The sequence below is a fragment of the Doryrhamphus excisus genome, chromosome 8, assembly GCF_030265055.1.
Source record: "Doryrhamphus excisus isolate RoL2022-K1 chromosome 8, RoL_Dexc_1.0, whole genome shotgun sequence".
NCBI classification, from domain to species: Eukaryota; Metazoa; Chordata; class Actinopteri; order Syngnathiformes; family Syngnathidae; genus Doryrhamphus; species Doryrhamphus excisus.
In genome coordinates, this window is record NC_080473.1 from 4,876,738 (window position 1) to 4,899,286 (window position 22,549).

Below are 22,549 nucleotides of genomic sequence, written 5' to 3' on the forward strand. Positions count from 1 at the left end.
AATGGAAAAGGATGTTTCTGTGAGATGTTTCTTAGCCGGTTTGACTGTAAACAGAGACAAACAGTGTCTGTTTAAGTAACAATAGTGCCGGGGGACTCGAGGCAAACATTTGAAACATTTTTAAATGATACTTCACCAACTAACCGGTCAAGCATATTCCCACACTGCAAGGGAGGAAAAATGGATAACTTCCACTACAGAACGCAGGCGGTTGGAGTCCAGGCTCGGTCCATCTCCTTGTAAACAAACAGGGGATGCTCTCGGGGAACTGTTTGGGCATTAAACCAAACAGACGACACATCTGACAAACAGTTTACACTGCATGTTGCATTTTTTCCACGAAACATTTTTTTTTCCATGCAAACCGGAAAATTCCGCAACCAGGTTCCCTTATGTAAATGTAAAATAAGTAGGACGGCACATATGGGGAATTTGTGTAATTAATTGCTCCTTGAGGCAAATAAAATGCACTGCTTGCTAGAGCTGCAACAATTAATTATCCAATTAATTGTCAACTATTTTGGTATTAAAATGTAAATATCCTCAAATTTCAGAATCTTTGTAAAAAAAAAATGTTGTCATCCATTGCCTAAACAATTACTCGATTATAGTTGTCCCTCATTTATCGTGCTTAATAGGTTGCAGACCAAAATTGATTAATTAATTTCCGCAATATAAGATTCATTGATAATAAATTTCTGTATTTACGGCATAGAAAATTTGTTTCTGCCGTTCTTAGTACGTTTTTTTTTGCAACATTATTAGATCCCAGTAGACATGACACAGAAATCCTGTAGTCACAATTACACTCCTATTATTGTTTACACCGGATTGCTATTATGCTGCAGGGACTCTAGATGGCCACTAGCATTTATATGGAGGATATTATTATTAAAATCCAGAACTATTAAGTGTTTTTTGTGTCTCCTGAAACACGTTCTTGCCATAGTGGTGGGAAAAGCATGCACATCAAGGAGGTTTGTTCCATGTTTGAAGGCAAGCTATGGGCTACAGATGAACACTTGATAAATAAATGCCTCCCCCATATCGCACTGTTTTCTTCCCGCATACTTCACATTCCACTTCATGTTTTATAAGCCCTAATGTACTGCATGGTCACACAAGCTTGCTTTCTTATTTTGTCAAATGTGACCAAAAATGACTCATGGCCAGAGCCGGCTTATGATTAACGACCTCTCTATTTTAAGCTCGGTGTAGCGACTCTGGCTATAAGGAGCATTGGAACATCTGGCAACGTATCTTTCTCTCTTTCTCCCTCTCTATCCCTTGTTTTAAGATAAGTTTTCTTGATAAACCTCCAACTGGCTGAGCTCATAAAAATATCAGAATGAATCGGTCAGATTAGTGGAAAGTTACAAGTGAACGTTTTGCAATAGGAGATGGTTTTGATTTGAACTTTTCATTGATGATGCATTTCTCTCCGTGACTCATCCCTCTAGTGTGTGTGTGTGTGTTTGTGCGCGCGCGGTATCATGACAGTCACACTGTCAATGTGACTGGTCATGATGTAAACAATGACCACGTCTAGTTGGTTGCATTGTTGCCCAATGACTCACAATACAAGCCTTTTAGCACGTTAAGCATACAACACATGAGCATTCGTGTGAAGCCTGAGGATCTTCTCTGCCCACATGCAGAAACCAGTGATTGATGTACGGCCCAAATTTTTAATGATTTATTCGTCAAAAACATTTGCTAAAATGTTGTTGCACATAACAAATTAGTCTGCTGAAAATACAAATATAAGTCATTTAGAAGATGTTATATGTAGTATAATATCTATGATGGAAGGGCCTGGGAAGTCACGTGTTTGACCTCAGCTAGCTACGGTAGAGCTGCTGAGTGTTAGCAAGTTTAGCAGTGTGGCGTGGCAGTGACTGGGGTGAGTTGTGGCTGACAGCAGCTCCTACTACATATCTTCGCTGCTACTGTACAGTATTGTTCTACTACACTCGCCACTAGGTGTCATTGTTGAATATTGATGAGATAATAGCCACCAAGTATGTTGTCAATGCTAACATGTGAGTCTATGTAATGTCTTATTTCCGATTATTATGTCAACTATATTGGTTAATACGGTACAAGTGTGTAAAAGTGACTATGTGAGTGGCTCAATTATGGTACAAATTGTATTTAGGAGGTCGTAAACAGGTTTGCTATGTTCAAATTCTGCATTTTCAATAAGTAATCCTAATAACTAAATAACAGTGATTAATGGTAATTGGATTTATATCATTGTCCATGGTAAAAATTGCCTCGGTTGTTGTATGTTTCGGTATTCATCTAAACTTTTGGAATTAATTAATGCCGAAAACCGAGGCTCCATGCTAACTTGCTAAGTAGGCAAAAATGCACTTGGCATCTTGAGGGTGCGTTTAGGCTCGTTATCATGTTGTAAAACTGCAAAAATGGCTAGGCTCAAGTGTTTGAGTGGTTGTCTCTCAATCTGAAGGTTGCTGGTTCGATTCTGCATCCCATCCCATTGTTTTTGCAGAGCAAAATGTGGATATGCAAGGTTGTTTTTTTTTTTGCAAATTACCCATTTTTCATTATTTGAAAATGTTCAGAGGCATTTGTTTGCATTTGTTCCCTGCCTGTAGCCATTCACTCAATTTTTTCACTCTTAAACGGAATGAGGTACAAGAATGTTTGGTGATGTACTGTCAAAAACAGTATTGAAACTTGAGGCACACCTAAACCACAGGACTTTTCACACATTGAAGAATCATAAGCCGTTACACAAGCAACGACAACAACAAAAAAAGAACATGGTCCAGTCGTGCTGAAAGTGTTTTTTCCCCCACTTACCACAAAGAAAAATTCCGGGGGTAAAATATGTTTAGCATCTCCTCGGGGTTTAGCACTGCATCTGTAGCAGAAACAGCACCACCACTACATCATAGCTAACACGATTTGAGAGAGTGATGCAGGGGAAATAGGACGGTATGGCCAGCCGTGAAGTATCAGTCTCACTTATTGTCTGTGTCAGTGGCCAACATGTCTGGGACTGTGGTGGTGGTGGTGGTGATGATGAAGATGATCCGGGACAACTCTAGTTTCATTGCCAAAGACAGACGTCAGCGGGAGTGGCATCGGCCCACCACCACAGGCTTGTGTTCTTCGGCAGTGTACCCAGAAGTTAGCCGCGGTCATCACCCTAAGAATAAAACTTACTGTCTCAGCGTTGTCGCCTGTGCAGGAGAGCTCATGCGCTCATCATGGGACTCGGTGTCATTCATGTTTGGCCCTTAATGATTTATCTGAACCATTCTTTTTTGTAAGGTGGAATGATTATACAATAACATAAAACACCTTCAAAAACGTGAGTGCACAGGTTTGAATATATGATTGATCTTGGAACCCACAATTTTTCCTACTTGTATAAATCTCCAGTTCACTTTACTGACCGTCTTGGACTTTCCCGTTATTCAGATTGCTGATTAATCAAATGAGTAGAATATATACTTTGTATAATTCCATCCTGCAAAAAGAACGCTTCAAGTAAATCATGTGTACGTAAACTTCTGACCGCAACTGTCTCCCCGCCACTGTCCTGCGTTAGGAACGGTTCAAATGTCGGCCTTCTCTTTGCTTTGCTCTGGAAATCTAAACAGCTGTCTGAACAAGCAGCCCTCTCAAAACCAGACTACCGCCCTCACCCGGCACTCCATCACCCTGTGGTGCTGAATGGACCCCCTTCATATCGTTGGAGGTTTATGATCCCAAGGTCTCAGAGCAGGGGTCCTGATAGAATCTCCATCAAAGGCTGTCTCAGATAGCACCTTTGGTCGGCTGCGGCCTTTTAAAGAGCTGTAAGTCTCTAGCATTAAGTCAGGACATCTCTGCTATATTCATGTGGGATATTCAGAAACACCTCAGTGGTGAATCTAAAGTGTCTTGACCCTCACCTGAACCCAGAGCTCTCCCTACTTCCCACAGGAAGTGGCAACTTAGCCACAGGAAATTGACTCTTACACAGTCCAACATACACCAGCATAGAGAATCAAAGATGGCCTTTTTGCGTTGCTTCCGCTTTTCCCCCCCCGAACCCACAGCCCCTCAATGAATAAACTCTGCAGGGCTAATTATAGTTCAGTTGCATGATAAAAAAGTGCATTGTCCCATTGCGTTGCATGCGATGCTTGTATCATTGCATCATTGAGAGTGGAGGCTGTGCAGTCCGTGGCTTTATGAATGAAGAGAGTCTCCACCAGAGGCTGGGAGATGGCGCTGGTCCCACAGTGATGTCATAGCAGAGAGAGGGAGCCTTTTGAGACCTCCCGTTCATGGGATCTTATTACAGACTGGTGACTCATCCCCCCCCATACTTTGCACCCACCTAGCAAGGATGCTCCCTGTCCTGCTCTTGACGACCCAAAGCCTGCAAGCATCTCATTTTCACACCCACGCACTTCTGCTGCTCAAGCTAATTCAGTTCACATGTGTTTATGTTTTTCAGTTTTAGGTCCTTAATAGAGCCTTTGTCTGAGGTTGGGATGTGGCTTCAATGGAAAGGCTGGTGTAGCATCCCCGTGGGAGCACATCACTCTGTCAGCAGCGTGTGCATTACTCATATTATAGCAAGAGGGGCGTGGTTAATCGATACCTTTTTACTGCGCATCCAGTCTAAACCCATTCACTTCTCAGAATAGCAGCCATACAAACTTGAGACCATTCTATATTTTCCACCCCCTCGAGTCGTGACAGTCAAATGTGGAAGCCACTCCCACCTTTTGTTAGCTAAGTGGACGGTAGTCATTTTGTAGACACTAATGCGGAAAGCAACGACTTGAGGATGTTCAAACTGGCAGCACATACTGACCATTGTGTTGTAATGGGGCTTGCAGGCATTGAAATCCTATCAGGGCGTCATTTACCAGATACAGTCTGGCATGATGCTAGACTGCCTCCCTCTTTTCACTAATGGATGCACATTAGCCTTGCCACAGATAACTTTCATATGGCTCATTCGCGGAGATGATGGCGCTGCTACCATTAGTCCCTCAGCTTGGTGGTGTTTGCGCTTTCAGCACTCATCTGTTGGTCAATTCATAGACGCTGAACAAATCAATACCGACAGTGATTTTTCTTGTTGTAATTGCAGCACTTTCATGCTTACAATCTTTTGTTGAACCACTACACCAAGGTGTTACAATCTAAGCATGGAAAAATCGCATCGACATATATTTTTCACGAGTAACATGTGTGGCCTCATGTCGGGGTTCTGATCAACATGTTATTGAACACATGCAAGCAGACCTGTCATACAGATATCTACGTTTTATATCCAACAGCTCAAATTTTGCTCATTTGCTCATATTTTCCAGACGTGCTCGTTGTACTCATTTTTTTTATTGGTTCGGTGAACCACTGGCAAGACAGTCAGGGTGCATGCTTTGGCAAAGTTTCACCATTTCATGTGCTCTTCAGGAGTAAAAGGTTTAGCTTGCAGAATTGCTGTACATCCAGTCGTGCAAAAAGTAGGACACCCCATGAATTATCCAGATAATTTAGTAAAAATGCAAGAACGAAAGTGGATGCAACTTGTTTCTTCCCAAAGTCAACTGGGATTTAGAGTCCTGGTGCTCCTGGTCTTGCTTTATGGCTATGAGACAGGTCAATTCCATTTGTTTTGCTCATACAGTGTGTGAACGATGTCAGATATTTTCATGTCGGTGTGAATAGTACGAATCAGATTTTTTTCAAATGGGACTCTTTTGTATGTTGACATAAACCCAATAAGTGCCCCATGCTATTGTCCAGTCCAGGGTGTAGCCCGCCTCTCGCCCAAAGAGAGCTGGGATAAACGGTAGAAAATGAATGAATGAATGTTATGAATCAGTTTTACTGAAGCAGCTTAATGAACAGTGTGCAATCACTCCCGGCTTCGACACCTCACTTACCAGCTGCTAGTACCTCACAAACCAGCGCTTAGCCAAAATTCTTGCAGCCTTTTTTTTTTTCATCTTGCCAGAAACTGGTTGAGTATTTGTTCCCATAATCGCCCAAACACGTAAGGGACAGTATGGCTGAGGGAATTGAATGAAGGCCACTTTAATTTTACTGAAGTGCCTTTTATTGAAGATGCTGAGTCCCCATTGTTTACCATTGGACTAATGAGGGATTATCGTCTCTTTATCCTGATGAAAACTAAATAAATACCCCCAATTGTACTCGCATGCTACCTCAGCTCAAATTTCTTTCAGAGTGTTTAATGCCAGCTCTTAAGCACTATATATCTATCTTACAGAGTGTCTTTGATGCAGGATTTAGTGCTAAAGTGGGTTCAAGACTTCCCGGGCAAATTACAAGTCGGGGGTGTGGGGCTGATAAAAGCGATAAGTCAGTCCACAACTGCAGACAAACTCCTGCTCCGTCCACTTTAAATCAGTGGCCACATTTGGCCCTTTGGGCTCCACATCAAAGCGCAGACTGTCTGAGCCCTTCTGTCGCATCTCAGTTTGCAGCGTTTGCGACATGTAGACATTTTCAAAAGGAACCAGGCTGCATGTTTTATTTAACTGCAAATGGAAACTGAGGATAGGAAATGCATGTGTCAGCTTGTATGGTCCTGCAAAACCAGTCTTTATTCTATCTTCTATTTGCAGCAAATTATATACCATACTGTCTTTCTATAATGATGGTTAACATGGCAGTTGTTTACCAGTGATATATTGGTATAAAATTAACCTAATCATATACACAGTGGGGGGGAAACTACATATAAAGGAGAGAGAGAGACAGGGATGCAAAAAAGCCAGTGGGAGACCTAAGTTTACGCAGGCAGATGTCGGTTACACGGGCGAAAGGAGGGACAGCTGCTGGGAATTCCAGACGAGGTCGAGACGTCAGTGAGTGGTCACGACAGGCATGAAGCGTACGCCGCTCTAGTGTGCCGTGCTCGCAGACAAAACCACCAGACCAGTGGAAGATGCCTGAACATGTGGCTTTGATGGTGCTGTAAGATGACTTTTTTTTTTGTAACACCACTTTGCTTTCTTTGACCAAAGATTTAAAGCAACAGTACTTTAAGCATATACAGTACTTTATTTTCTTTAAACATATGGCGATAATTTTAGCATGTGGTACAGTCTAGACTAGTGATTCTCAAATATTTTCTGCCAGCCCCTCCCCCCGAAAGAGATTTTTTTTTTCAAGCGTTCCCTGCTTTGTTTCTTTATTTTTGCAAATCACTGTATGAGTTGCTGGCACCGGCATTCTGCATACAATTGTTTCATTTTCAAAATAGATTAATAAAATGAGATGAGATAACATCGGCAACAACTTCAAACAATTTCTAAGTTAAGTACATAACTCAATTTGTAAAATTTAAGTCTGTGTGATTCTCATAACTGAGAAAAAAGTGCAAATGATTCATATGCCAAGCCTTTCCAGCTTTGCACACAAGTACTTCTAGTACTTTCTACGGAGTTGAACAAGCACCCTGTTAATTAGCTAGCTTGAGGCTTGTGTATCATTAACGCATAAATACCATAAACTTACAGACTTACAGGCCACAATCCTTATAAGAAATGAAATGCAATGGATGTTAGCATTAGCACAACTTTAAAATATGGGTGATATGAGTTACTGCATGGCAAAAATGGAAATTTAAGCACAACTAAAGCAAGAATGTGGTCAACAAATAACCACCAGAGTGACTTATTAGTGCAGAGTCAAATAACGTTGGCATGAACATCTGTGGCTGTAGGCGACTTCCTGATGTAGTTTTTTTAATGAACACACAAGAGGGCAATACTGCATTTGCTGTATTGCATGATGTTTTTAAATGATGGTTCTGCAACTTCCTTTACTGTTTACAATGCACTCATCATCACCACTGTCTGCCGACTAGATGCCTTCTGTAATAAGGTTCTAATGTATTATTACTTTTACATATGATTAGGGACTTATTAGGGACCTATTGTGCTCATTTTCCGACCCTTTATATTGAGTTGTGGTCTCCTATAGAGCAGCTACACACAATAACACACACAGAAAGCTCTTTAGATTTTGTAGAATCTGCACCTAATCCTGCTGCATTTCCCTGTATTTGTGCTTCCTGCCAAAACAGTCTGTTAATGTATTCCACCCACGGCCCGCCTCTCGGCATGCCGACTACGCTGTGATAGGTCACATGCCCAAAGTGCTTCCTAACTGTGAACCATATAAGGAAGTCCGCCCCTCTGTGCCATCACAAAGAGTGTGAAACTGTGTGTTTTGAGCCATCTCAAACTTCTTTCAGGGCTTACTTCCAAATGCGCAAACTTCATTATCTTGACACTTTGGCATCATTTAACATGAGAATACAACATTGTAACTACATTTATAGGTCAGAAAAGTGGAAAAAGTACACAGGAATTATGACATCAAGCTAAATGCAATGACGTAAACCTCATGTTGAACCAGTGATGCATCTTTAAAGAACTCAGTCAGGTTATAAATTAACTACGGTCCATCTTATCAGACGATGTAATGACTTGATGTCTGACTGGCAGCATAATAGAACACAGCGTATCCTCTACAGACACACTTGCAGTAATTTAAATGTCTACAGTTTTATGTGGCTATTGGCAAGTGATTGGTCTTTGCCCACTTTGTTTTTAGCAGTCTATTCTAGTCGTGATGGTGGCCTGGGGGTCCTCCCCATTGTTCCTTCCTCGTCTCCCTTGTTGCCCTGCGTGTCCCACACTTCTCTCGGCTTCTCAATCTAATTAGAGCAGCACGAGTCATCAGGCACTGTTTAAAGGCATCAAAGGGAGTCCTGTTCCCTACTGGGGGTGCCCACTGGCTGTGAGCAGAGAACAGTGAGCCCAGTGTGTGCAGCCCATACCCTCAAGATGGCCCACCTCCCTAGCCTGGATGACATCACCACCTCATCTCCTGACCCTCTGACCCCTCTCAGGGTTTGACCCCGTTTTTGGTGTGGCCACAGTAGGTCCACTGTGTCGAGGCAGCGTGGTAGGAGGCCTGAGGAGGGGTCACGGTGTCACTGATGGGCACCAGGCGGGAATGTGTAGTAGAGAAATGGCAAATAAACATCTGGTGTTTGTTTGGATGCTGGAGACCAGGTGAAAGGTATTGCTTTACGAGCAAAATGGAGTGTAGACGTTGTTGATTCAGTCTAGACTTGTTTGCTGGCAAAGTGAGCAACATCCATGCCATGTTCTGTTCCAATATGACGCTGTCATAGAAACAGGAGTTCAGAACTTGCCTGATCGTTTTGCACTCCCATTTAACAAACCATATGCAATGGCGTGAATATTATAAATTGTAGAGCCCTTATCGTCACGTGGGTTCTAGAAGCAAAAAACTGCCAGGCCATTAACAAATGTGGCTGTAGACAACATCCTGATGTTTTTTTCTCTTTGTAGTAACTCTGTAAGATGGCAGTTTTGTGTAACAGCAGCTGTACTGTTGCTTACAATAGCGCTATTAATGCTGGCTGAGCAGTTTGCTCAATACTGCTGTTACAACATTGGTTCTGATGCTGCTGTACTGAGCTGTGTCCCTTTCCACCTTACCATGCACTATTATTTTAAGTTTTTAAAAATAAATTAAAGTCATAAATTACTGAAATAAAACTTTGAAGTACTTTCTTAAATAATCACAGCCTTGCTCCAATTGGCACCTGCTTCCAATTAATGCATAATTTGGTTTATGTAAATTAACACCCCATTTATTATTAGAGCATTTATGATACTGTGTTTTCTTGTGTGTGTTTGCATGAATATCTAATATCTGTATCTCTCTTTGTGAACTGCAGATCCGGAGTGTGGCGACATCCCTTTGCTAACTCCCGGAAGCAAAGAGATGATGTCTCAAGCTCTAAAGGCCACATTCAGCGGTTTCACCAAAGAACAACAGCGGCTGGGCATCCCCAAAGGTACACTTGTAAAGCTTGCTCGTACACTTCTTAGCTAGTGGTATTGTTTTATAATGTTTTGTCAAAGGGTGGGATTCCATTTCAGACCCTGAAAACCTTAATGTGTTGCATATGCGAAAAATGAGCTTTGTGTTCGGTGCCTTTCACTTCAGACTGACTCGAGCATCCTGAGAGTGTAGACCGAGAAGACAGACAGTAAAGACATTAGGTGGCTTCCTAATTGAGGCCAACTGCAGGGCCTGTTGGGTAACAGCAGGACAGGCTGTGCTTGTCTGTGCCATTGTGCAAGTGCTTGTTTACATCCACTTATGCCTCGCTGTTAGATTTGCATCGACTTGTGTGTCCAGGTGTATTTGCCAGCCATTCTTATTTACAGTAAATACGCATTCACCAAAGCACACATACGAATTAAACCATCACTGCTTCTTATGTGCTCCAGACCCCAGACAGTGGACTGAAAACCATGTGGCGGCATGGCTAACGTGGACCGTGAATGAGTTCAGCCTGAAAAACGTAGACTTTGACAAATTCCGCATGAACGGCGGCAGCCTATATGCCATGGGCAAGGAGCGCTTCCTGGACTTGGCACCCGACTTTGTGGGCGACATCCTTTGGGAGCATTTAGAAATGCTTCAAAAAGGTAAGGCCAGCATCACATTGTGAGACTTTCACATTCCAAATTATTATTATCGAATGAGAAGCTGGTACTGTCAGCTAAAGCTGTGTATTTGTGAAAACCACCCGAGATGTGCAACCTTTACTTGTGTTCATTTAGCCTGCGTTTGCTGTCGTAACAGGAGACGAACAGGAAGGAGCGTGTTAGCTCATGTCATTAATCTTTTACGATGCTGCATGCAGTTACATGATACATAAAATCAATGCAGAGGTCACTGACGCTCACTGTCTATCTATTTTTCATGAAGAGGATACAAAGCATTACCCCAACAACGGACTGACCTCCAACTTCCAGGAATCCCGTTATACCTCAGACTACTTTGTCAGTAAGTACTTGCTTACAATCACGTTGTAATATTATAGCATACATGCTTATGATAGGCCAGGACATTCAAACCTTGGGGTTAGAATATTGGCATAGTCAGCATGTGAATTATTTTTCTGTCACGTACAACCCACATCATGTCAGAATGACTTGAAATGTGCGCTGCAAAACAGCTGCTGTAACTTTAGGTCGCCTAACCGAATGACCGCAAAATTTGGTTCACGCTTTTCACGGACTGACAACTACATGCCTATAAAATAGAGTACGATTGGTTGAAAAACATGGCCACCATCAATTGAAAGGGACTGGATTCAGCCACTAATAAGGCATTGACCGTTTGCCTAATGATTATATATATATTTATATATGTGTGTTACATGCACGCTAGTATGCCTTTCAAATGTCATTTGGGATGTCCTAAATCACTAATTCACATTTTCCAACAGTTCAGGGTCAGCAATATCTTCACTGCTGATTCTCCTGGCGTCATCTGCCACAGTTGTTTTAGTCTTCCCATGAGGGATGATCACTCTGCTCCCTCACAAAGATTGATCTCACCCATCTCTTTCCTGCTCTGCTTTCCCTCCACTATCTCCAGGCTACGGCGTTGAGCACGCCCAGTGTGTCCCCCCCTCCGAATACTCTGAGCCAAGCTTCATCACAGAGTCCTACCAGACTCTTCACCCCATCAGCTCGGAGGAATTGCTGACGCTGAAGTATGAGAGCGAGTACCCTGCCGTCATTCTGCGGGACACGCCCCTCAACCCCCTGCAGGGAGACTACTTCTCCGTCAAGCAGGAGGTGGTGTCCCCTGACAACATGTGTGTGGGACGCCTAAGCAGAGGTGAGGGGCATCAACTACGTGGAACACATTGGATCTTTATATTCATTCATTCAGTTTTTACCGATTATCCTCACGAGGGTCGCGTGGGGGTGCTGGAGCCTATCCTAGCTGTCTTCCGGCGAGAGGCGGGGTACACCCTGGACTGGTCAATCACAGGGCACATATAGACAAACAACCATTCACACTCACATTCATACCTATGGACATTTGGGAGTCGCCAAAATTGTTTCAAATGGAAAAAGTATTTATTTTTATTAAAATACATTATAACAAATTATTAAAAATATATTTAAATAAGAGTTATCAATAAAAACACTATTGCACAGCAGGGTGTGTTTCTTTAATTATAAATATGATAATACAAATATTTCCGTTTTCTTAAATTTTTCAGTGATTAAATAAGTATTAATTAAGATGAATTAATCAGTTTACAAATATGTTTTTTTTTTTTACATCATGCGGAGTGTACAAATATCCCTTCAGTGTTCTACACAAGTTCCAAATTGTTTTGTTTTTTTTAATTCTCAGCCCTTCGTTGTGCTCTTGTGGGAAAGTATTTTTTTGTGGTCCTGACTGATATGCCACACATGGCTTCAATTTGGGGGTAGTCTGAGGATCTGGGCATCAATGGAAGGGCTGTATTGGCCGTCATTTGTTAATGGCTTGCCAATAAAAGGCTCTTATCTTTGCTAGGGCCAAAAATAGCCAGTGTGATTTTCACTCATTAGAAATGCAATTGAAATGCTTGTACAAGTGAAATGAGGTGTGAAATGCAGAGGTTAAATGGTACTATAGAAAGCGTGAAGTGGGGGCGTTGTGTTACTAATATTTCATGATTAAGACTAATACAAAAATCTAGGCTAGGTTTTTTTAGCGTGTGTATTTGGGATTGTACTGGGGAATGGGATAATCCCTCTATGAATGTTTTGAACTCCAATTTTAGACCATTCACCAAAACCCATGCTTGACAAGAGAGTAAAGTCCAGTTCATTTCCCTCTGTCCTCTCCGCACAGGTAAACTGGGCGGCCAGGACTCTTTCGAGAGCATCGAGAGCTTCGAGAGCTGTGACCGGCTGACGCAATCGTGGAGCAGCCAGTCGTCGTTCAGCAGCCTACAGCGGGTACCGTCGTACGACAGCTTCGACTCGGAGGACTACCCCACGGCGCTGCACGGCCACAAGCCCAAGGGCACCTTTAAGGACTACGTGAGGGAGCGCTCGGACCTCAGCAAGGACAAACCTGTCATCCCCGCTGCGGCGCTGGCAGGATACACAGGTGAGATGTCCGAAGATCGTAGGCAGAGAACGTTAACATTGGACGTAAGAACATGAGAAAACCCTTACCATCCCCCAAAGCACTGCAAGCATAGTGCACCCTTTTTTTGGTAAAATATGCAATGTCGTCATTCCCATCAAATGAATCCTTTTACGACTTTATTCTCGTCAAATTAGGGCTTTGATTCTTTGATTTGATTCTCATGAAATGAGTTGTGTTTTGTAAATTACAGTATTTTTTCATAAAACTCTGACGGTCCTTTTTCTAACCTTTTATAGTATCATTCTCGTGAAATTCAGCTTTTACATGATTTTTCTTATGTCTGTTTTTTTTCATATTACAACTTGATTGTGTCGTACAACTTTTTTCTCATAATAGTACAACTTATTTTTGTAATGTTATTCTCATAAAAAAACAAGGTTTTGTTTTGCTCAATATTTTTTTTCACAAAAGTACGATTTTTTTCACAATTTGTCCCCATTTAATTTTTCATAAATTTTTATGGTATGACACTACTTTTTTACTCTAACTACTGTATTTTCCATGAGATTTAATTTTGGGGGGGGGACGGGGGGTTAATTTTTTTATTTTTTTAATGGCTTTTTTATTGTAGTACTTACATACTGCAGCTTTTCATATTTTTTTTATTTTTCTGTTGTTTGTTTTGCTCTTTTTTCTTTTAAAATTCAGTATTAAATTTAAAGTGTTTTTTTATTCCAGAAAAAAGCCACGTTCGTTTAAGTTCCTGAAAGTACAACTTGCATAACATTTTTAAAATAATTTTTCCACAAAGTTGTCTTTATTTCCTACGACAGTATTACTCATTATGACTTTTTCGTCCTGTAAATTCTGTCAAACTGTTGACTTTTTCACATAATGTGCCTTTTTCTTTCAAAAACAACTTTTCTTTGCTCCGTTTGACAAATTATTTCTTTTAAAATTGCAGTAATAAGAGTCACACCCTCACAAAGCCTCTGTAACCACATTCATACACATTTACAGGAAGTGAAATAGATATGGCATTCGTCTCCTTTTAGTCTAATCTACTGCCTTGCAATCTGCAGCCCGCAACTCGGCCTACATTTCCCAACGTCTCCCGAACAAACTGAAAACGGTTGACGGTTCATGTAGAATGCTTTTAAGTCTCACAACTGAAGAAAATGTTGATTATACACATACAGTACAGTATATAAATCACATTCTGAGTATGCAGTGGTGTGGAAAAAATGTTTGCCCTCATTCCTGATTTGTCGCACGTATATAAATGTTTCAGATCATTACACAAATTTAAATATTCATCAATGACAACAGAACTGAGCACAAAATGCAGTTTGTAAATGAAACTTTTCATTATTAAGGGGGGGAAAATGCAAACCCATATTGGCAGACCGGACCATCACACTACCACCACCATATTTTACTGTTAGTATGATGTTCTTTTTCTGAAATGTGGCATTACTTTTACACCAAATTTAATGTGACACACACCTTCCAAAATGTTTGTCTCATCAGACCCAAAGGTCTTCAAGATGTTTTGTGGCAAAATTGAGACGAGCCTTTAATGTTCTTTTTGTTGTTTGTTTTGGTCTTGGAACTCATTTTTGCCCATTGTCTTGTCGGAGTCATGATCACCCCACTGTCATTCACACCACTGTATATATGTAACATACTATATACATATATCCCCCTTGTGTTGTCAATTTGGGTGGTGTGACACATTTGACGCTTATGGTGGAGATGTGGAGCATGATAAGGCAGCCAACCCCCATTGCCATGGTTTCCTCTGAAAAACATTGCAAACATGAGGTGAAAAATGAGAGAAAAACACCACAAGTTCTCAAAGTTCTGACTTATCATAAAGTTTGTGTTTTTCTTATATTACAATAATATTACCATTTTTTCTTCATTAATTTTATGTAAAACTATGACGTTACTCATTATTAGGACTTTTTTTTTAGAATTGATTTACTCTCCCATTGCAACTCCTGTTAATATTACAACTTCCATTTTGATAAAATAATTTTTTATACTACTATATTTTTATATACCCTATTTATTTGTACGGGTTTTGAAAATGTTTGGCATATTATGATGACTAACTTTTTTTCTGTTCAATATTACAACTGTGTGATTTTACTCATGTAAAGGGAGGACGGCTTTACTCCCATATTACTTTTCCTGATGATGTGACTATTTTCCCAAATTAAAAATGTTTGTAAAGCTTTATTCAGTAATTTAAATCAATACAATTCCAACTTAACATGACATAATCATTTAAAAAATTTAAATTTGAACAGAAAAAATACTTTTTAAAATCATGAAATTATAGCTTTTTTCTCTGAGTATTATGACCTTAGTATGGCATTACTCTATCATTGCTGTGTATCAAATATAAATGCAAAAGAATGGCTGCTTGTGGCAGCCTGCTGGCCAGTTCCACGGCCCCAGATGAGGTTTTCCATTTGGGTAGGTCACATACTTTAAGTCTTGTGCTTATGTGAAGGCCCACTGTACACTTACTCACTACAAGGCCATTGTATGATATTTTTGGAAACATTTTTCTTTTCATTAAAATGCCGTCTGCGTTTTAATGCATGAGAGCGGCGGCGGTGGGTGAACGGCCTCAGTGTTACAGACACTGGAATGCGAGTCAAAGCTGTGAAAGAGAGCCAGTGTTTGCGGCGTACAGTATGCCTTCTTGCCGCACTCGCATGCTCACAAATGTCATGTCAAGTGTGGAACCCACACGTCTCGTTTCCCCGAACGCATTTGCCTACGTTATACGAAAAGATGCACTGGGTTTTCTGAGCGAGGCGACTCTGACTTTGTTTTTCTGTGCTGCATAAGCAGGTGTGATTTCAACATGCACGCCTCAGCAGCAGGTTGAAAAGCCACAACATCATAGCGTGCGACAGTCAATCTAGCACACGCACTAAACCTTTTTTTTTTTTTTTGCTGCTTTCCCTCCTGAATGTTTCCATTGTAAGTAACAAGTCATCAGCTTTGAACTGGTTGTTACATTACTCATTAAACCATGCGTTCATGCCGTCTTAGCCTTGCACAGATGCACACAATGTGCTGTTGAGATTTTATGGTCAGTATTTGCTTCCAATACTGCACTGCCTGGCTGCAGGTTAGATAATACAAAATACTACCTTCCTACCATAATGTTTGAGTTTGAAACATTATGTATGAAAGTATGAATGAATGTAGTATGAAAAGAACAAAAGATGAATGACTCCGCCCCCTGATGTGGTTTGATGTGGTCCCCTTTGCAGGCACGGGGCCCATCCAGCTGTGGCAGTTTCTGCTGGAGCTGCTGACCGACAAGTCTTGCCAGTCCTTCATCAGCTGGACAGGCGACGGCTGGGAGTTCAAGCTTTCCGACCCAGATGAGGTGAGAAGTCGCGACCCCGCCGGTCACTGCTACACACGTGCTGGGAGGTCCTAAGTAGTTAAGCAGATGAACAAAACGGAGGTCTTTAGTTTGAAACAGTTTATGTTTGCTTCCATGACTCATGATTGGGAAAGCGGTCTGTATCTTAGCCATAGTAGCCGCACGTAGTAATAGTAATAGTAGTAGTTCCTATAAAAACTGATAAACTACCTAGATGGAATACTAGCTTGCAAAAATATCAGCTCAGGGTTTATTTTACTTATTTATGTGGCAATATGGTGGTTCCTATTGTGTTTTTGCTCATGTCAATGCTAATGTTAACATTCTGAGCTGTGAACTTTTAGAACTATTGAACGACAGATTAATCGACTTCGAGCAAAGTCCTCCTATTGTATACAATCAATTCACCTGCTGTCATTTCTCTTTTGCTTCAGGTGGCCCGGAGATGGGGCAAGAGGAAAAACAAGCCCAAGATGAACTACGAGAAGCTGAGTCGCGGCCTGCGCTATTACTACGATAAAAACATCATCCACAAGACATCGGGGAAGCGCTACGTGTACCGCTTTGTCTGTGACTTAAAAAGCCTGCTGGGCTACACCCCCGAGGAGCTGCACGCCATGTTGGACGTAAAGCCCGACACGGACGAGTGAACGTAAAAAATCGAAGCATCATGAGACAGTGACGCCACTTGGACTCGTAAAGCGGGTGGGGGGGGGTGGGTAAGGGACCAAAAATGTTTTTAATGACTTACTGGTTTTGTCATCTTCTAGCGTTTGTGGAATGGAAGGGGCGGGGACACAAAGTCAAAAGCTTGCATTCATACCCTGTTGGACGCCAACATGGAGACAAATGTTTGCAGCTTGGACCAAAAAGTCACGACGAAGCAGTGGAGGAGAAGACGCAGTGTTATCACATCCACCGTGCAACCCTTGCAACAGGCCTATAGTGGAACGTGTACGGACAATGAAGGTGGAAGCCAAGTAGAAGAAGCCTTAATGTGCTGACTGGAGCAGTGGTGAGGGATCACTCATAGCAAGAGACGACCTGAAAGTAACCGTTACGCTTACCGAACTCTCACCTTTACGTGCTTTCTTGCAGACTCAAAATTATGCTCTTTTTTTTTTTTGGCATAAACCAGCAGTATTAGCACACCGCAGACAATCAAGGTCTTTGTCCTTTTGTTGTATTCATGGTCGTCCATTTCAGCTTTAATTTCAGATCACAAAGTAAAGCAGAGTGGACGGAGGGAACTGTTTGAAATGGTAGAAGAAGGTAGATGCAAGGTGGCGACCGGAATGTAGTGGAAGATGAAAGATGAAAGAAATTATTGTGTTCTCGCCAGAATTTAGTGGGAAATCATACGGGAAGTCAATCATAGCCTACATCCGACCATGATACATATGCTTCATTTGACACCACAGGCACACAATTGTCATCTGAAATGACTAAAACCTGTTTAAAATAAGCAAAATAATCTGCCATGCCAATAGAACAAGGGCAAATATTATTTTGTCAAAAATTCATATATGAAGCTTGCTTGGATTTAGTCATGAATCTGTTAAAAAAAAAAAATGTTCGAACACTCAAAAATACATGATGCACTTGAATGCCTCATCAACCCATTCGTCATCATTCTGTGTGCATTTCGCGGAACAAATTAAGCACGCACACAAGCATACCGTAATAAAGTTAAGCAAAGGATTCCCTGGCTGGAATCTGTCTATTGTGTCCTCTTGTCCTAACCACTATCGATTCTTCAGAGTCGCCAGTGTGTGGATGCGTAGTTTGGGCACTCGACAAGTTTGTTGGGCACACTGACACAACCGAGACAGTGTATGAAATCCAAGATATTTTTCGCCATTCGATTTGTCGAAAACGGAGGTTACACTTTAATCCCAAATTCACTGCCGTCAAAATGGGATGTGAATTTTTTACTAATAATTAAAATAATTAATAAATAAAAAAAATCCCATTTGTTGTTATACCTGAAAGTCTACTCTTGTTTATCGTTAGTTGACGTCACGTCAATAGCTGATGGACTAAATTCATTGATTCATTGTTAATTATTTTCTTTTTAAATTCTGAATGTTCTGAGCTGCGGTTTCTGTACTTCTTTCGACAGCATACGACAGGGGTGTCTAAATGCGGCCCGGCGGCCATTGATAAATATTATGTGAATAAAGTAATCGTGTTATGAAAAAAAAGTTGCAGAAGTTAAAATGTAAAAAGTCCAAGTGGCCTCCATCTCCATCATTTTACCGTATCTGGCCCTTGCTGGGGAAAAGTTTGGACACCCCGGCGTATTAGTTCAGATTGACCCAACAGTGCCTCTGCTGATCGCAGCCAAGTATTACACTCCATTTTGCCCAAGTGACTTTCATGACAAAATAGCAATCACTGTCATTGAAGTTTAGCACAAAAAATGTGAACTCCAGTCATCTACAGTGTTTTATCTTTGGTAAGAAGTCCTACTAAATTCTGGTATGAGCGTGCTCAGGAAATAAGCGGAGGTTATGGAGGTGACGGCGTGTTCGTGATTCTATCTTAATCCATGAAAGTTGGCATTGGCTCCACACTGGCTTTATGAGAAATGCCAAAGTTGAGCATCCTTTCTAAAATACAAATGTTATTGTTTACAGTAGCTGAATGTTACCCATATTGATCAAAATAGCTTTTTTTTTTTTTTAAAGAGATGTCTATTTGTACAGATTGTGTTTCATGATGCTTCATTGAGACCCGGCTTAGGCGCAAATAAGCAAGCTGACAAAGCCGGAATAATAACCAAAAGCCTTGTGAGGTCTTTGGACGTTGCGCTATGTGTATCTCTCACAGATTGTTTTTTTTTTTTTTTTATAACGGAGCAGCACAAAGAGTAATGTATTTAGCTTCTAGGGGTCTCCCACTGACTAAATTGATGTTTAATTGGGAAGCTCATTATTATCTAGCACTGACTCACACCTACTTCACTCTTTCATTGGCCATCAGCTACACTGTTCTTTAGGATTCTTTTAAAACACTGTTTTCTTTTTCCAGTTTGTCTTTTAAAAAGAGGAACTTTTTTTGAGTGCAGAGGGAATTAACTTTCTGCGTCACACATTCCAATCTACTGTATGTCTTAGCCGGCCAAGTGTATACTTACCCTCGTTGGTAGCATATGCATATCTCCGGGGGGGTGGGGGGGGATTCAGGATTCAGAAGGAAAACCTTTTTTGTTGTTGTTTTTATAGTGTCTGTATTTTTTTGTTTTGTATGAGATCCTTTTTTATTGTATTTAGTTCACAAACATTTGAATATTTTTTCAATAATTTATATTTTATAAGAAGAAAAAAATTAGATTTGCAGACAGCTGGTGCTTTCATGGGATATTAAAAAGGTAGCACAGGATTCAGCAATGTAGCGATATGTTTTTTTTAAGGTTTGTTTTATTGTATTTTTTTTTTATTCTTTAAAAAAAAGAATAGATGATAGATCTGTCTGCTTGAGGAAGAAAAAGGCTGATGCTGGCCCATCAATGATTTCTGCTGGAAAGGTTTTATAAACTGTAGCCTCTATTTCTAAAAATGTACTTCAAAAAATGTTATAAAATATATGTGAACAAAGATTTTACTGTGGTGTGTGTTACTCTTATGATTCATGCTGGAATACAGATTGTGGAGTTGTATAGAAGGCATCTAGTATCTAAAGGGTTGGTGGATAGCAAAAGTAGTTTTGAAGCAATGATAATGGGGGCGGGGGCAGCTGATTTAGTATTTAAGTACATTTAGCAAATACTCTATACAAATACAAATAATGATGGTATAAAAATATATATTTTTTATATCTATATATATATACATACATACACACACAGTATATATTGTCCATAGGTATGAATGTGAGTGTGAATGGTTGGTTGTCTATATCTGCCCTGTGATTGGCTGGCAACCAGTCCAGGGTATACCCCGCCTATCGCCCGAAGACAGCTGGGATAGGCTCCAGCATACCCACGACCCGAGTGAGGATAACCGGTATAGAAAATGGATGGATGGATAGTGTGGTATGTTGCATCTTCTCTGAAGAGTCGCACCATGGTGACCTGAAAGCAAAGGTTGTTCAACATCATGGTTGAATTAAAAAATTGCATTTAAAAGAAAACAGGATCAAATTTCTCATAATTGATTTTTTAAGTTTTGAATAAAACTGCACCGATTTTTGCGAAAAAAAAATCATAATTGCATAAGTGTCTTTTTAACAGAAAAGCTGCAAAAATACATTGGGTACATTTTGGTAAGATCTCCCCAAATTTCCCGTCAGCGAAAGTGGTCACCAGGGTCACGGAGGGTGCTGGAGCCTATCCCAGCTGTCTTCAGGCGAGAGGCGGCGTACACCCTGGACTGGTGGCCAGCCAATCACAGGGCACATATAGACAAACAACCATTCACACTCACATTCATACCTATGGACAATTTGGAGTCGCCAATTAACCTAGCATGTTTTTGGAATGTGGGAGGAAACCGGAGTCCCCGTGTACCCATGTTCTTATGCAAACATGAGAATCTCTCTGCATCTCTGTGTGCCCGAGCAGGGAGTCGAACTTGGGTCTCCTAGAATCAGAATCAGAATCAGAAAAGGTTTATTGCCATGTATGATCAAACACATACTAGGAATTTGTTTTGGTGTAGTAGGTGCATACACATCTATTAAAAAAGATTGAGAATACAAAATATGAAAATACAAAATATACAGAATAACAGTATAAATATATGTACACAGTCTGTTTTTGTTTGTTATTCCGGAATTTGTTTGTAATTTGTTATTACTCCTAGCTGTGTGGCCTGCGTGCTAACCACTCAATCGCCATGCAAAACCACAAATGGTTAATTGGTGAAAACATTAATGATAAAAGGAGAATAACGGAACTCACAAAGTCCACTGCGGGTGGACTTAATGTGAAGGGAAAGGCTTCCCAAGCACAAGTGTGTCATCAAAGTTAAGGAAACTCCACAATTTTTATCGTTGGAGGTAAGGAATTATTTTATTTAATGGTTGTATAGTGGCTTATATAACTGACTTTAGATTCCTATACTCACTGCATAGGTGCGGAAACAAAAGAAAATACGTTATTACTCATTTCACATGCAAACACAATGACACCAACATAGTTCTGCACCCCCCCCCCCCCCACACACACTTGTTTCCTGCAATCTAAACCACCACATCTCCACTCTTTTAAAAGCGTTTGAGTGAAATACACCAGATGCAAAGAGGAAGCCTGCAGCAACAAAAGTAAAAAAAAAATGGAGACATGTCGCAGTCAGCAGGTTCAAAAAGTGGTCGGATGATTCTGCACCCTCACCTTCTCCTATGCAGCTCACTGTTCCCCAGCCATTTGTCAGCGCTCAAAGCTAAATATTTGTCCAAATGTGTCTCCTGCATGTCATCCTAACATTGCTGAGCAAGACAAGAAATCATGCTTTAAAAGAAGATATATATTTTAAAGTAGGGGAAATACCAGCATGAGAGTTCATGTAATATGTATTTTTGGACATGTTGCTTGTGTGGGAGTGTAAAGAAAAAACGGACACACAAATGAAGCCTGTGCCTGTGATTGCTAGTCGTCACGTTGTCAAGATCACAACAGTATTTAACACTCTTTGTGTTGTGCTCATTGTGTTCCATTGCCTTGGATCAAGTCTTCACGAGGCCAAGGACACAGAAAGTTGATGATTTCAACACTGCGGGTGAGACCAACGTTGCACAAGGCTTCAACATGCGCTTTCTTGTAAGTATGAGGCGTGGTGGACATCATGCACACAACAGTGTCGTATCCATAGAAAGACTCACTAACAGACCTAAAAAGATCAAATATAACATGAAATATAAAGATATCTTGTGGTTTTGGCAAAATGTCCACTGAGTCTCGTTTCTGTTCAACGTTTAGTCCTTCGAAGGAGTTTCTCCTTGCCTCCATTGCCAAAGATCTTATTTCTGTTCGGGGTTTTGTCCTAATAGGTAGTTTTTCCATGCCAATATCACTAGCGTGCACATAGCCAAGCTCGCTTCTGGTTGTTGTTTTCGTCCTTAAATTGAGTTTTTCATTGCCATTGTTTTCCTTGCCTCCATCGCCAAAGTGCCTGAACTTGGTCT

At 40.9% G+C, this 22,549-nt stretch overlaps 1 protein-coding gene across 4 annotated transcripts in view; it reads left to right on the plus strand.

Moving 5' to 3' along the window:
* The window catches only part of ets1 (v-ets avian erythroblastosis virus E26 oncogene homolog 1), a 43,781-nt gene extending 23,757 nt beyond the window's left edge, over positions 1 to 20,024 (plus strand). For all 4 annotated transcript variants that reach the window (XM_058080193.1, XM_058080192.1, XM_058080191.1 and 1 more), the window contains 7 exons: positions 9,788 to 9,907; positions 10,347 to 10,547; positions 10,831 to 10,908; positions 11,506 to 11,751; positions 12,766 to 13,026; positions 16,305 to 16,423; positions 16,858 to 20,024. In XM_058080193.1, the coding sequence (XP_057936176.1) occupies positions 9,788 to 9,907; positions 10,347 to 10,547; positions 10,831 to 10,908; positions 11,506 to 11,751; positions 12,766 to 13,026; positions 16,305 to 16,423; positions 16,858 to 17,073 (1,241 nt within the window). In that variant the 3' untranslated portion in view covers positions 17,074 to 20,024. The remainder of the gene's footprint in view (positions 1 to 9,787; positions 9,908 to 10,346; positions 10,548 to 10,830; positions 10,909 to 11,505; positions 11,752 to 12,765; positions 13,027 to 16,304; positions 16,424 to 16,857) is intronic.
* The last annotated feature ends 2,525 nt before the right edge of the window (positions 20,025 to 22,549 follow it).